The sequence below is a fragment of the Lygodium microphyllum genome, chromosome 8 (assembly GCF_053477565.2).
Source record: "Lygodium microphyllum isolate KBCC chromosome 8, Lygodium_microphyllum_v1.1.10, whole genome shotgun sequence".
In the NCBI taxonomy this organism is placed as follows: domain Eukaryota; kingdom Viridiplantae; phylum Streptophyta; class Polypodiopsida; order Schizaeales; family Lygodiaceae; genus Lygodium; species Lygodium microphyllum.
This window is the reverse complement of record NC_141142.1, coordinates 106,362,038-106,377,722: the sequence shown is the minus strand read 5'-3', so window position 1 is coordinate 106,377,722 and position 15,685 is coordinate 106,362,038. Positions and strand designations below refer to the sequence as shown.

Below are 15,685 nucleotides of genomic sequence, written 5' to 3'. Positions count from 1 at the left end.
TTAGGCTTGGGGGGACCAGAACAGTGCCCATAGCGGCCAATGCCTCCTTTAACAGTGGCCAATCGACAGTCGGACAGTTTTCCACTTCAACCCACACAGGGCATTCACGTTGCAGCAGGCACTGAAAATCTGCCATTGGGCGCCATGGCACAACAGGGACCAAACGGTGATCAAAGAACAAGGGCAGTTTGGACATGAGAGTAGCACAGTGCACCTCAGATTTCAGCAGCGCCTCAAAAAAGCCTCGGGGCCCAACAAAAACCTCTTCAACACATTCCCCTTGAAGCAGACTGTGCAGGCACTGGTGAATACGGGAAAGCTGTGGGATCCTGCCAGTGAAGAAGAGTATCACAACGCGTTCATAGAACACTGAAAAGGATCGCAAGACATTTTTCGGGTCCACAGTGGCTTCCAGAACATCTTCAGTTGCAAAGTCAGAAAATACTTCCTGATTATGTTGAACATAATCGCCAAGCAGAGTGTTAGCAAACTCCAGCAAATGCTCCCAGTTAATATTCTGAGAGTCCACAAAATCAGAAGCAACCTGAGCATAGGAACGATCCTGACGATCCATTGTCTCTTCCGAAGTATGCTTGGAGCATTTGCCTGCAGGCTAGAAGTCAGGACTAGTGGGCATCTCTTCTGTGCACGGAACCATGTCCTCTGGTTCCTCGGTGTGAGAATCCGGACCAAGAGCAGCCACCGTTTGGTCTATAAAAGCCAGATCCAGACCAGCCATATTGTACCACTGCGTATGCCGGTCAGAAGCCGAGTGAAGAGCTCACGTGAGGCAGAAACGCACAGGCCTCTCTCTCTCTTTCTCAGGCAAAACAGGCCCTGCACTGGACTAACATCTTCAGTCGTGGCCTGTCCCAATAACGCGAGTGATAGGGCACAACCCTCACAGTGTAGGTGCAAGAGGGCGAACCATAGGGTGGACAAACGATGGCAGGGCTAGACAGTCGACGGAGCGGGGCAGGGACGAAGATGCGTTCAATAGGGCCCACAGTTGAAGCAGACGGGCACGAACCAGGGCAAACGGGTGCGAATGGGTGTGAACTAGGGCAGACGGGCGTGAACGGGCGCGAACCAGGGCGGACGGGCGCAGAGCCTGCAGACGATAGCGGGACGGGCATGAACCAGGGCAGACAGGCACGAACTAGGGCGCACGGGCGCGAACGGGCATGAACCAGGGCGGACGGCCGCAGAGCCCGCAGACGACAGTGGGAGGAGTCAGGCGACGGAGGCGATGGGCCAGACGGGCCAGACGGGCTAGACGACGGAGGACAGGTCGCGCCGCGTCGCTGCTTCCCTCTCTCCTGTCAATGCAATTCTCCTCTCTCTTTTTTTTCGTAAAAGGTAATTGTATTAATTACGAAAAAAAGGTACAAGTTTACATGATTACAAGATACATGAGGGCCCTAAGCCAACATGTGTAAAATCCCAATACTAGGCCACGAAAAAGTTACACATGTCATGGCAAAGACCCAGAGGAAATTGCCATATCCCAGGGAAGCAAGTCCTCCCAAGGGAGCAAGTCCGAGTGCCGAATGAGATCTATCTGCCAATGCAAAAGACCTTTAAGCCGGGCAACTCTCCTCTCTCTCTCTCTCTCTCTCTCTCTCTCTCTCTCTCTCTCATAATGTGTTCACAACGCCCCTCTCTCTCTCTCTGCCCGCCCCCCCCCCCCCCCCCCCAAGTCTAAGCCGCACTCTTTTGCACATGGATTTGGACACTAACCCCCAAATCTGAGACATCATTTTGGAGCACAACATATTTGAGAGAGCTCGTGTACGTAGACTAGCCACCATAAAAACAAGTTAGCTTGATTCTGGCACTCCGGAGTTTTATAGAAGACCTCTCATTACAAGGCACTTGAGAAAGATGATACTGACTTTGGAGAGGAGTACCCTGGGTCAAAGACAAAGGACCTGCTTGTGAATATGGGGACATGAGACTTCTCCCCAAAGACTGAATCACAAGATATTGTCACACGTGGGCATTCGTTGCTAGCATCAGTAACTGTTATGTTTGACATTGAGACACCATAAGGCTATAGACCAATAGCACTGGAGTAGACAGACTAGAGATGCTGATGCATGTGTTTATCTCATGTATTTGGACTTGGTACTCCATTTTTTACCTTGGTTCTCTTTCATTGAGGGATTTTTCTATACAAATTTTCTTTTCAAGCAAAAGGAAAATCAAGTTGGCTTTAGTTTTTGGCATCATAGAGCTCCAGACTGGCTATTCATTCGACCTTTGTAATAGACCTCCCCTTCTTACATATTTCTTGATATAGAATTCCCTTACAAGGCTGCTTTGTACTTTGTGCTTTTGCCTTGGGACACTTTGTTCCAAGGAGTGTTGATAGAATTTTTGACTGGGCCAACCAAATTAGCTAGCCTTTGTACTTTGAACATGAATGTGTTTCAAATATGATCAAGGTGAAAGATATTAATACAGTCTTTTTTGGAATTTCAGATATGTTCAAGGTGAAATAGAACGTGTCAAGGAAATCTATGAAAGCAGAGTAGCATCAATAAGAGACGAGAGGGATAAGGCACTCGAAAACCTTCAGCTAGCAAAAACAGTAGGGGCTTTCTTATCAAACAAATATGATGAGTCTTTTTCCTTTTTTTCAAAGGATTGATCTACCTTCTGTGCACATTTTCAGAGGGAGTAATAAGAAACAAAATCAATTTCATCACTGTTGCACATGAGCATTGAAACAAAATTATGAAAATGTGTCCTCTTGATATATTTAGTTATTTTGAGGAGTCAATTTTTTAGTAAAGCATGAAATATCGGTCCATTAAGGTGTCATTTTATCAGTTGAGGACATGCTAATTGAAACATGGATGGTCAAGACAAGATGGGCCTAAGAGAGACTCCTATAATGAATGGCAGCTCATGGAAATGGCTCTGACCATGATGACAGCATGCACAATGTGCGCAAATCATCCACACTACGTGATACCTTTGGATATTGTGAAGTTGAATGTTGAGAGGACATGGGTGAGTCCTATGTGGCAACTAGGTACAAAGATGACACAGTACTAGACACATTCCTTGAATCTCTTCCATGGATTCGCCACATGCCGAACATATATGGATGCACACTTACCGCATGGTCTCAAATGTGCCATTGGCCAGATTTGCACTTCACATCCCAACCAGCTAGTGCCTTCTTTTTCACCTTTTGAGAGGAGGTGAGACATACCCGTACTGATGGCTTTTCAAGAGATCTTCAGCTCCACCCAGCTAGCCTCTCTGCTAGATTAGTCTATCTCCTCTCTAAAGGGGGGACCAACTGGAGCTTAGTTATTTGTGCCCCATCACTCTTTTGTCTGTTACCTATAGGGCCCTTGTACTAGATATCATCCACAACACTCAGACGAGTTTGATTCAAGATTGTAACCCCGATAATATTTTTACCTAGCCATGGAGTGGACCCAGTACAGAGGGCAGGGTAGAGCAGTGCTTCTTCTGGAATTTAAGAAAGCCTATGATGGAATCAACTTGGAGGTATCATAACCGAACTAGGCATTCCTCAATTGTGAATCGATTGTGATTCAGCACTTTACAGGACAGCCAACATCTCCAAGGCAATGTTTAAGGCTGGAAGGGACAACAATTCTCTCCTAAGAGAAGAGTCTTTGGACTGGGGGGTCCCAAGTTGCTTGTGGAACAATATAGACCCATTGGACTTGGAGTATGCAGATGATACCTTGTATGTTGAGAGTGATGTGATGATGCTGGAGAGGTTGAGATTGGCTTTGGAGGTGTTTTACATAGCAATAGGTGGTTATGCTCTGAAGGATACAAAGCTTTTGGAGCGCAAGGGTGATGTGGCGATGTTGTAGAGAGGTGAGGTTGGCTCTACAGATGTTTTACATAGCAACATATGGCTAGGCTCTCACAGATACTGGGATTTTGGAGCTTAAGTGGCATGGTAGACTATCAAACACAAGGGAGAGGGAGGCTTGGAGATCATCAGCCTCAAGTACTAGAGTCAACCCATTCTGGGCAAGATGGTGGTTTGGGGCCTTATGCTAGGTGGAACAAACGTGGGAGCTTCTTTTGAGGAGGGCTTCCAAGAATGTTGTCCATGCTGTGAAGGGGACTGGAGACCCTCATTGAGGTGGATTTCGGCTCCAACTACTCTCCCTCATCCTCTTTGTGCATCCTACAACAGGTGGGGCAGTGCTTGCGTAAGGTGTTGAAGTAGATACACCTGAGTTGTTAGGAGGAGATTTATGGAGTCATTGGAATGGACAAGGATAGGGAGGTTTTGCAGCTTGATGAGCATCAGTGAGCAGCATGGAAGGTTGGCCTTGCCCGCTCCATTATTACCGATGCAGATGTGGTAGTTCTTCAGTAAGGACCAGGGAGCAGGACTGGGTAGCACCTTGGTGATTGGAGATTCATGCAGCAGTCCCTTGGGAGCCCCACACACACACCCACCCCCACCTCACACCAACCCCCCCTGCACCCTCGGGGCCCCTCCAGTTGTAAAGAAAAAACAAAAAAAAACAGAGATCTTAGGTGCCTAGGTAGTGGATGGGTGGCCCAATTTTCACCATTAGTTGTGTCGATATAGCTGGCAGGATGGTCATTCATGCCTCTTTAGACACAGCCTTTGCAATATAGGAAGGTAGCAGGATGGCCTCGAATAGAGGAAAACATGCCTAGCTTTCCCTAAACTTCCTTGGAGGAAGATTTGCATCTTTGGGCTTTAGGGAAAGTCATAGGAGCTAGACTCACAACTTACTTTGAGGGTCATTCATCAGTGGTAGTTGTGGATGTGGGAAGGCCAAGCTGGTTAGATTGGGACCCAAAAGAGGGAGCCGGCCAGCCTCTTCAATTTCACATTCTTTAGTGAGTTTCTTTGCCTACATTGTATGGATTGGCAGACATACTGATGTAGGATGATATGGACTGGCCCCCACCCTCCACAGCCAGCATTGGGCAAAGTAGAGCATCACAAAGCCTTTTAGACACACCTTCCAGAGGCGCCTATGGGGCAGCTAGGGGCTGCAGAGGGTGTCCTTCCTCTGGTCGGAAATCATGGAGACCCCCAAAGTATTCTCTATGGTCATGTGAAACAGCTCAGTTGGCACAGAGAGGCACTTGTGGGATCCTCCACTAAGTAGAGCCCCAGATGCATCACATGGGGAGCTATGGCAATCAGTTAATCAAGGGAAAAACCTACTCTATGAACTGGAGAAAGGTGGAATCAGGATACAAGCTTTATCATAGAGGCTTCATGGGCTGTGGTGGGATTGGAAGTCTTAACCAGCAGGTATTAGTAGAGACCTCAGCCTGTGGATGGAGCATCACAGGGTGAAACACTTGGAAGGTGTGTTGTCAGATGATCTTAGCCAGGAGAGCCCTTCAATATATGCCACCTTGACAGAGCTCTGCTCCTCCATAATTCACTCCCTGCATGGGTACAGGGAGCATCTCCAAAGAGGATCTCGGCATCAACAGAAGCTTAAGGAATATGTTGACTTTTACTGGATCAATGTGCCCCGTTTTTCCTTGGATATGCTTTTAGGCTTCTGGACCATCTTCACAACATAAAACCTGTTCTTTTTAACTCTCAATGCATTGATTGACAAGTATAAATATTTCCCTCATTCAGGATGGCAACCCTTAATAAGTAATATCAAGCTTCATGAGCTCATGTGTAATTGTTTTTGCTTCCTATTCTAGGATGTAGGATACTTGGAAGCTCCCTCACTTTGAGGTCTCCTTCGCGCACTAAGTAACATGTAGAGTGCTTTTACCATTTTTCAATGTAAAGGTCTCCTTTGAGCTGTCAGATGCTATTTTCTTAGTTCATCAAGCTTTTTCCTTCTATCAAACTGAGCATTTGAGTTAAATGATCCTGTTTTTCTTTGATTGCAGGAAAAGGACTCTGTTCAGTGTCAATATGAAGAAATGAACCACCAGAAAAAGAACTTGGAGGTATTTAATATTAGCCTTGAAGAGAAAAAGCCTTAAATATTTTCTAAAGAATCTGAGAAATGTATATAATATTTTCATGCAGGTGTAAAGCTATCGCAAGTTTGGCAATTCATAAATCGTCACAATTTGACATTATTAGCACCTAATCTTTGCTTGTAGTAGGTTTAAGTCCAGATTATCTCAACATGCTGTATTGCCATGTGTTACTGGTATAGCAGTTGGTTGGGTCCCTGATTAGGCTTACCCACACTCAGCTGGACTTTTCTTTGCCAGTGGCCACTCTTATTGTGTTCCTTGTTCATTGGCATGCAGATTTGTATGTACTCTGATAACTGCAGCACATGCTTCTTTCTGTAATGTATCGAGAGGGGATCACTTTGAGAGGATGGACAGATTCTGATTGGGTAGGTGATGTTGACACACACAGGTCTACATCCAGATTTGCTTCACTCTTGATTTAGGGGCACTTCATTGGGACCTCTGCATCAAATTTCCTTTGGTCCACTAGGAGGATAAACAAACACCCACATCATAGCCCTCCACCCCACACCCTATCATCAGAGCAGAGTTAGGAGCAGAGTTAGGGGCAACACCTATGGTTGTGGAGGCATTCTTTAGAGTGATTTTCTTGCATAGGATATGGAAGCCCCCACACCATAGATATCCTGAACTAGCATTGACTTCTTTCAGTTAGCTAGCAAAGGCGGGGTGAGAGGGAACATTGATACTTACAAATGGCAACTTGGATGAGCTTGCATGGGCTTGGAGACGTTGGCCTTCCCACATCCAAGTCCATGTCATAGTAGCTGATCTGAGCTGAATTCAGTTATTAGGGCCAACGTCTTGAAAGTTGAGGCAGGGCAGATTTGGATCCGGTTGCTGCCTCTTCCTCTAGGATTGAAGATGAAGTTTTATTGGAGCCATTTCCTACATCTCTCTGGGGATGGATTTATTGTCCCATCATAGTATATGGACATGCACCTCTCCCACAGTAGGCAGGCTGTTATTGGATAGTTGTTGACCTTCTCCCATCAGCCGAGGAAAGAGATAGGAAGATGGACAGGTATCCTAACATAGGATAGAATATGCCAGCTCTGTGATAGAGAATTTAAGACGAAGGAGCACTACATATGCAGATGTATAGTGTACTATGACATGCGCAGGAGGTATCATCACCTTGTCCAAGAGGGATTCAACCCTCTCCGCCCTATTATGGATTATGAGGACCAAAGATGTCTAGGTCTTTTCCTCCTAGAGCTCTAAAGACACCACACGGCACTACTACGAGAGAGGGAGCAATGACTAATTTCTTCCACAGATCAAATTCCACAGGCACTACTAGTTCAGTAGGCATGGATTCATCCCACCAGACTACACCTACCCCACGTCATGGAATCACACTATATAGGGCCATTGCACATTGTCAAGCACGGAGACCTCAACCACCAACGAGGGGCCCATATTATACTGAGATTACAGCCATCATTGTGAGGCACAAGGAGACTCACCCCTCAACACATCAGTAGAGTGGACTTGGACCACATTATAGCTATTATCGTGTGTTGACCTTGAGATTCAAACAGAAGCTACCGTAGCTAGATTTCTTATACATACAGTTTTTAGACTTAGGATCTATAGATATTAGCATTAAAGTAGGATGCATTTTTCCTTCACTTCATGATGACATGACATTGGACATGGATGTACTTAGGTTTTGTCTCATAGGCCACATTGGCCTTTTGCAAACATTGATATATCTTTCTTTATTTCTTTCTTCTTTTTTTCCAGCATTTCTCTCCTCTCTCTAGCAGCCCTCTTTGGATTTGTATTTCTATCCAAACCTCAACATTCCTCTCTAGTCAGCATTTCTCTCCAGACTTCTCTAGACTTGCATTTCCCTCCAAACTTCTTTGGACTTGCATTTTCCTCCTTCAACATTCCTCTTTGGATTTGCATTTCTCCTAGAGATCCTCCTCGTCTTTCTCTCTCAACTTCCAACGTTTCTTTCTACACTCTCTCTCTCTCTGTGTACTTTCCTTGGATCTCCAAAATAAAGCTAAAGAATGGAGAAACAAGAAGAAAACCATGTTAATGGAGATCTAGCAACTAAAAGAGAAGGTTGTGGCATTGAAAAGCACTAGATGAAACGAAGGGAAGTTTCAAGAGGATACAATCACACCCATAAACGAAGAAATCTCCAAGGCCGTGGACGTTAAGCATGATGCCACACAACAAGGGTGGGTAGAGGTAGTAAAGAAGAATATAAAAAAAGGTGGAAAATATAATCAAAAAGAGAAGTGCACATTGAAGTTAGCCTTACTTCTTGGATAGGGTGGCAAATAACTTGATTAAGCACTAATTGCAGCAAGCATAAAATTCACATAAATTGAAATGCAAATGGATAGGGTGGCAAATAACTTGATTAAGCACTAATTGCAGCAAGCATAAAATTCACATAAATTGAAATGCAAATGTTACCACTTAATCTTGGACAATGGATACCCTATTGGCCCCAAAACTGGGGCCCCTTGCAATATTTCTTCAACTTGTATTGCTAAAGGTTGAAGTACACTAAGATCCAACCTAATCTCCTTCAATCTTCAAAACATCTTACCATCCATAACAACTAGCAAGGCGTCAAACCAATTTGTCCTTGGTTTGCTTGGGGATGGACTTCAATTTGCCCCTTGGGTGACAAATTCTACCTCAAACTTAATGTTGCTTGGCTGGCCTCTTGAAATTTTCTGAAATTCCCAAATTTCAACTGCTAAATTTTAAATACAAGGCCCTAATTTTTTGAGCACGTTTCCCAAGTTGGTTGTAAACCCTAATTTCTATTGTAAATCAGGGTTAGCAATAGAAATTCTTCAATTGCACCCTCTTGGGACTAAATTTACCAAAGATCTCTTGAGGGAAGTTATGAATTTCCCGAGAGAATAGAGAGTAGGCTGGAGAGAGAAAATTTTCAAAGTTTCATTGGCAAGATTGGCTGAAATTTAATACTGCCCTGCTGATTTACTACAGCCCACCATCAACAGGATCCCCACATGCAGTTGCCTTCCCTTGTTGGCCTCGAAATTGCGGTCATCTACCTATAGAGAGCCTACAATGGCTATCACCTGCCTCCAATGGCCTCCTAATCAGATGATGGCAGCTCTTTCACAACCTCTAATGGTTGGACTGATCACCAATGTCTAGAAAGTTGCAACGGCAACTCTCTCTCCTCCTCTCCTAACCTCAACAATCCTAGAATGAGGCTCCACCAACCTCCAATAGCCTTTCCCTCACTTGCATGGGCAAGTTTTGCCAAGTGGCAAATTCCTAGTTCCTAATATCACAATTCACCACTAACATTAATGGCTAATAAAATGTTCTAGGCCAAAATTTCACACCAAGTAGTACTTATCAAGTACATCTTATTACAACTCTTGCCTTTGACACCCACGGACTTCTTAAGGTCCTTGGGTCATCATTGTGACATTACTAACTTGCATATCACATCTGTAACTCACATTTGCACATTTAGTTAACACTTAATGAAATGCTAACACATCATCAGTGCCACACTTGAAGAAGAGAGGATGAGACAAGTGAGACAATTGAATGCGAGGGTATTTGGCATACCCAACAACAAGGACTCATCGCCCAAGGAAGATGGTAAGAATTTGTGCATATGCCTCGGATACAAAGAGAAAGATGCACCTTTCTTTACCAAAGCTTGGAGAGTTGGAAAAGAACCGCAAAAGCACATGCTCATTCTAAGTTTCCAAGATGAGATGGAGAAGATGGCCTTCATGAAGAAGTTCATACTACACAAAATCCTAGGGGATCCCATCTATCTAGATGATGATCTTACTAGGATGCAAGTGGAGCATAGGTGTGCGAGTATGCCTAGAATAATCAAGGCCCAAAAGGAGGAAAAGAAGGTGGATATAGAGATGGCAGAGTCATTATTGATGGAAAGGTAGTTAAATAGGGATGTGTGGCCTATTAGATAGACACCTCAGAGATACGGATGACAGAATGGAACTGTAATAGCTCACTATGGACACATCCACAGAGGATGGAGAAGAGGATGGAGAAGGTGATAGAGAACTATGAGTTGATTTCAATCACAAAGACACATCAAAGTCCTAAGGGGGGATTTCCTAGAGTATAGGGATATGTCTCAGAGTCCACATATAGGAGTTGTACGAGATATCAAGGCACCACTCAAGGCTTATGAGTAGTAGTGTTGATCAGATATGAACTATAGGATAGAGTTTGCATCATGGTACGAAACCTTGATGCGTGGTATATGGGCATCCGAGTGGAGATCTTGCAAGACTGGATGCTATCCATTGCCGTCTGCTAATCTTCCCTGCAAGGATTGAGATATACTACTAGGAAGCCCTAGTAGCAAGAGAGAGAGGGAGATGGAGGATCAAATGGAGAGTCCACTTTCATAGACCTCTCAGATGAGATTGTACACTACTCTAGACTAGGAGAGGTTCTCTTGGTAGGAGGTTTTAATGCCAAGACACAGAGCAAACATTGTGATACATATGATTTTAAGGATCCATGGCGACTACAGGTGATGGATGTAGGGGAGGCAAGCACAAGTAAGGTATCAATTGATACTAGGTAAGATATTACCTTAGTAACCAAAAAATGTATTCCATTTTTGTTTTGCGAAAGGGTATTTTCAAAAAAAATTATTCTGGAAAGCATGGTTTGTCCCAAACCATCTTGTGGATCATTTTCTATCTGAAGTAGCATGTTTCAATTGTATCTCGTCTCAATTTCCCCCTTGGTTTCAACTTGGACACCTATCACCTTATAGCTCACCCCATCTTGAGTACTGTTTCAGTTGCACTCGTCTCCTCCTCCATCTCCTTATATTTCATCTCTTTCTACTCTTGCCCCACCATCTCTTTCTACTCCTTCCATCTCCTTCTCTTCCAAGTCCACTTCCATCTCTTCCTCTCTCATCCTTCTCCACACTCATTCTCATGACTTGCACTCATTCATGAATCATGGTGTATATGTACACTGTAGTTTGTGATTTGTGAATCATGAATGCTAATTTCTAAATGTGTAGAGTCCAAATGAGATGGATATTTCTTTTCTAGGCTTTGAACTTTTAACTCTACAATCTAGGATCTAAGACCATTACTAAATATTTATTTATTTATTACTAAATTTAATATAATTAATTTGAGGTGGCTAGCAAAAAAAATGTGAAATGAAACCTTGAAACACGAAATAGAATGAAACGTTTCTAGTGGGCATGGATAGTACTTGATATTTCGAGTACCTACTATAGCTAGGGTCATGATACCATCTCATCATTTACAACAAGATGAAGTGAGCCAAATCCAAAGCACTGAGTTGCTTCCATCCCACTAGCTCCAACACAGTGGAATATGTTCTTGGTTCGATTGAGACGATGGAGCTAGTTAGATCCTTCACCATCTCCCCTTGCCCAATCAGAGGAGATTATACTTACATGTCCCATACTAAATCCTCCTCCCCACATCCACAAGTGCTAGACACTCTCCACTCCCAACCCACCACCTTCTATTTCATGCACGAGCTAGCTGACATTTGTCAGCATGTCCTCCTTTCTCATCCCCAGCATGGCGTACACATCCCTCTTCTGCTTCTTTTCCACTTTTGGTTCTAGTCCCGGTGCCTTCTCCACCAAGGCCGGGGTTAGGCGAACCAATATTTGCTTGGCATTCTGCCCCCTTCCCACTGTGACGATGCCACATTCGTTGTCGGGTCGTAGGACCTGGGAAATTCCATACAATTCATGTGGTGGGGTTCTTGTGCGAATCTTTCCAGGTACTTCTTGAAGTTGCAGCTTTCAACAACTCTCCTGGCCACCTCTTCCTTGGCCACTAATCCTAGTCACAATGTGTGACCGGGCCTTCCTTTATTCAAACTGTCACTAAAAGAATAAAGAATAAAGTGACGTGACGGGCGCCCGCCACCTGCAGTGTGCAGTGGCGGGTACTGTCAGTGTAGTAATACACGGGGTGGCACGGCGGAGGCGCCTTTACCCCTAACAACCTCCCACTTAAAGGCGAATCTACCCTAGTGAGAGAGAAAAGAAAAAAGAAAAGACAGTACAAATGTACATAGGTACAAGGGATGAGGAAAGGCGACATCTCATCCAACGCCCATCAACCTCCTGAGGAAGGCAAAGCGCTCAGTAGTGAGGCTCTTCGTGAGTAGATCTGCAGGATTCTCGTCAGTGGAGATCTTGACAAGGTCAACAGACTTGTTCTCCACGACACCACGTATGAAGTGATACCTCACCTCAATGTGTTTCGTCTTCGCATGGAAGACCGGATTCTTAGCCAACTGAATGGCACTCATAGAATCCGAATGCAGTGTAGGTGTAGCATCAATCCCAAGGTCAGCAACTAGACGGCCTAACCATATGGCCTCCTTGCAAGCCTCAGTGGCTGCAACATACTCGGCCTCAGTGGTAGACAAAGCCGTACACTTCTGAACCCTGGACATCCAAGAGACAGCCCCTCCAGCATAGGTGAATACATAGCCAGAAGTGGACTTCCTACTATCTGCATGTCCTGCATAATCGGAGTCAGTGTACCCCACGACCCCTGTATCCTGGCTGCCATAGCAAATACACATATCTGCTGTGCCCTTCAGGTACCTCATGATACCCTTCACGGCATCCCAATGTCTGCTGCCAGGTGTAGCCATATAGCGTGCCACAACACCAACTGCATGCGCAATATCTGGACGAGTGGCTATCATGGCATACATCAAACTGCCCACGGCTGAAGCATAAGGAATCTTGGCCATCTCGGCCCTCTGTTCATCTGTCTGCGGACAATCAGCCTGTGATACCTTCACATAAGAAAGTAATGGACAGCCAATAGGCTTTACGTCCTGCATGTGGAAGCGCTCAAGGACTTTATGAATGTACTCCCGCTGTGAGAGATACAAAAGCCCCTGATGCCTATCGCGCTTAATGCGCATCCCAAGTATATGTGAGGCCTGTCCCAAATCCTTCATCTCAAAGCTCTTCTTCAGCTGAGATTTATGAGCATCTAGCTCATCATGAGCTTTCCCTGCTATCAGCATATCATCAACATAGAGTACCAAGATAAGCAAACTGCCATCACGAGCTTTCTTCGTGTAAAGACACGGATCCATAGCACTCCTGCTGTAGCCCTGTGACTGCATAAAGGCATCAAACTTATGATACAATTCCCTAGGTGCCTGCTTCAAGCCATACAAGCTCTTCTTCAACTTGCACACTGCCGTCTTAACATCCATCTGATATAGATCTAGTCAAGCTGTGCAACCAAAGCCAAGACTAAGCGTAGGGTGGTCATCTTAACCACGGGAGAGAAGACCTCATCAAAGTCCACACCATGTTCCTGCTTAAAATCCTTTGCTACCAATCTAGCCTTGTATGCCGGCTTGGGGTGTCCAGGGGTACTTTTCAGCTTGTACACCCACTTGCATGGCAAAGCCTTCTTGCCCTTAGGCAAGGCAACCAAATCCCAAGTCTCATTCTTATGCAGGGAGTCTATCTCAGACTGCATAGCCCTCTCCCAGGAGTGGCTGTCACCCCTGCGCATAGCCTCATCATAAGTGAAAGGCTCTCCTGCATCTATAACCAAAACATAATGCATAGAGGGCTGAAATCTATCAGGTGGACGTCTGTCTCTAGCAGACCGTCAACTGGCTGTGCTGGAGCTCTAGGCTCCTCCTGAAAGATCACTCTGCGGATCTCAACCACCTTCTCAGGCTGCCTGTGCATCTTGTCTTCATGAAAGACGACATCATGGCTGCGTACTATTTTCCGCGCCTGCGGATCCCATAGGCGATAGCCCATCTCTCCTGACTCACCATAGCCAAGGAATATGCATTTAATGCTCTTTGGATCCAATTTACTCCTCTTGTCCTTGGGCACATGGCAGAATGCCTCACATCCAAAGACACGGAGATGCGCATAAGAGGGTGGTTTACCAGCCCAAACTTCCTCTGTAACCTGGAAATCCAATCCACTGGAAGACGATCGGTTTATGACATGCACTACCGTACTAACTGCCTCAGCCCAAAAACTCTGGGGTAGGCCTGCATGGCTAAGCATAGAGCGCACACGCTCCTGAATAGTCCTGTTCATGCACTCAGCCAAACCATTCTGGGGTGGGGTGTAAGGGGCGGTCAACTGACGCTTAATACCCCTATCATCACAAAACTGCTCAAAAGCACGTGAGACATATTCTCGTGACTAGAACTCACGCATATCAGGGTTAGACTCGCACACAGAAAGGATTGATGCCTTGAAGTATGGGCTAGATCCACCAAAACAGACAGTTACAATCAACAAGATGGCATGATCATGAAATGCTTGTATAATATGCATGTGTGGGCTAAAAGCTTGAAATGCACATTTCTTTGCATAGGAAAGTCACATGAAGATTCGGATACCATTTTTGCGATGTACACGGAAAAAGCTTTCATATGACACCTATATTGGGGGGGTCCCTAAATTTTAGGAGATCCCTAAATTTTAGGAGGTCCCTAAATTTTAGGAGCCTCGAATTAGCCTAAAAATGCTAGTCCTAAAAAATAGGGATGTCATTCTAAAAATAGTAAGTTCTGTACTCTGACTGTGCTTACTAAATTTGGTTATTTCTATTCTTGACAGTATTCAACCCAAAACGGAAGGCCATAGAGAAGAGACAAGTGTCAAGACACTTGTCACACAAGTTTCCAAGTGTCCCACCACTTGTCACATCTCATGACATGTGGCTGGACACTTGTCTTGTGCTACTCCACTTTCCCCTTTTGTACTAGCTCTTCCCTCTCCTATAAATAAGAGCTCGTTTTTCTTCATTCAGCATCATTTTTCTTTGTAGTTAACTCATGTACAGCACCCACAGATAGCCAGAAACTAGCCCCATCCATCCCCATCATCATCCCCCACTTCTCCATTATCAAATTCCTCCATATTCCCTCTTCTATCACTGTTGTTTTACAGGACAGCAAGCCTGTAAATTCATTACAGCACCTCCTTCTCGAGCTCTTTCTTCCATTTTAGCAACAAGAAGCAAGCCCTATCCATGTACTGTTGATCAATGATGGAGAAAGGCTGATTTCCCATTTTTCTTCTCTCATACTGTAAAGAAATCAGTTCTTATCATTGCATAATAGATAATGCATGTGTGTTTGTACATCTTTGCATGATCTTGTGAGAGTGAGAATTACTTCTTCTCACTCTCAGGTTGATTGTAACTGAGCTCTTCCCTAAGGGACTTGGGTTGAGCAGAAATACATTCCTTCGGGGGGGGGTTTTGCCCATCTTCAACCCTCAATCTTGTCTCCATTACTTTTACATTTTCATGGTTGTAAGTTTGTGAGTAATTTTCATTTTCAGCCTTAAGTGTTCATTCTCTTTTATATTAAATCTCGAAAACAAGCAAATATCATAATTGTTAAGCATACTACGTTGTTCGGGGCATTTACAGTTGGGCAGTTACCTCAAGATGCATGCTCAGAATTGAGGGCTTGGGATTTGAATTCCAATAGTTGAAATTAAATCATTTCAAGGAGATTCAAAAGGCCAGCCAGCCAATATCAAATTTGAGCCTAAATTGGTCTCGCAAGGAGTAGGATGAAGGCCAATCCCCAAGCAAACCAAGGGGCAAATTGGTTTGGAGACTTGCTAGTCATTAATGACAAT

The 15,685-nt window shown here is 44.6% G+C and overlaps 1 protein-coding gene across 1 annotated transcript in view; it reads left to right on the top strand.

Annotated features, from left to right (window-relative positions):
* The window catches only part of LOC148032699 (uncharacterized), a 373,621-nt gene that overhangs the window by 333,531 nt on the left and 24,405 nt on the right, over positions 1-15,685 (top strand). Inside the window, exons 14-15 of the mRNA XM_087683327.1 lie at positions 2,485-2,593; positions 5,914-5,973. Of these exons, the coding sequence (XP_087539453.1) occupies positions 2,485-2,593; positions 5,914-5,973 (169 nt within the window). The remainder of the gene's footprint in view (positions 1-2,484; positions 2,594-5,913; positions 5,974-15,685) is intronic.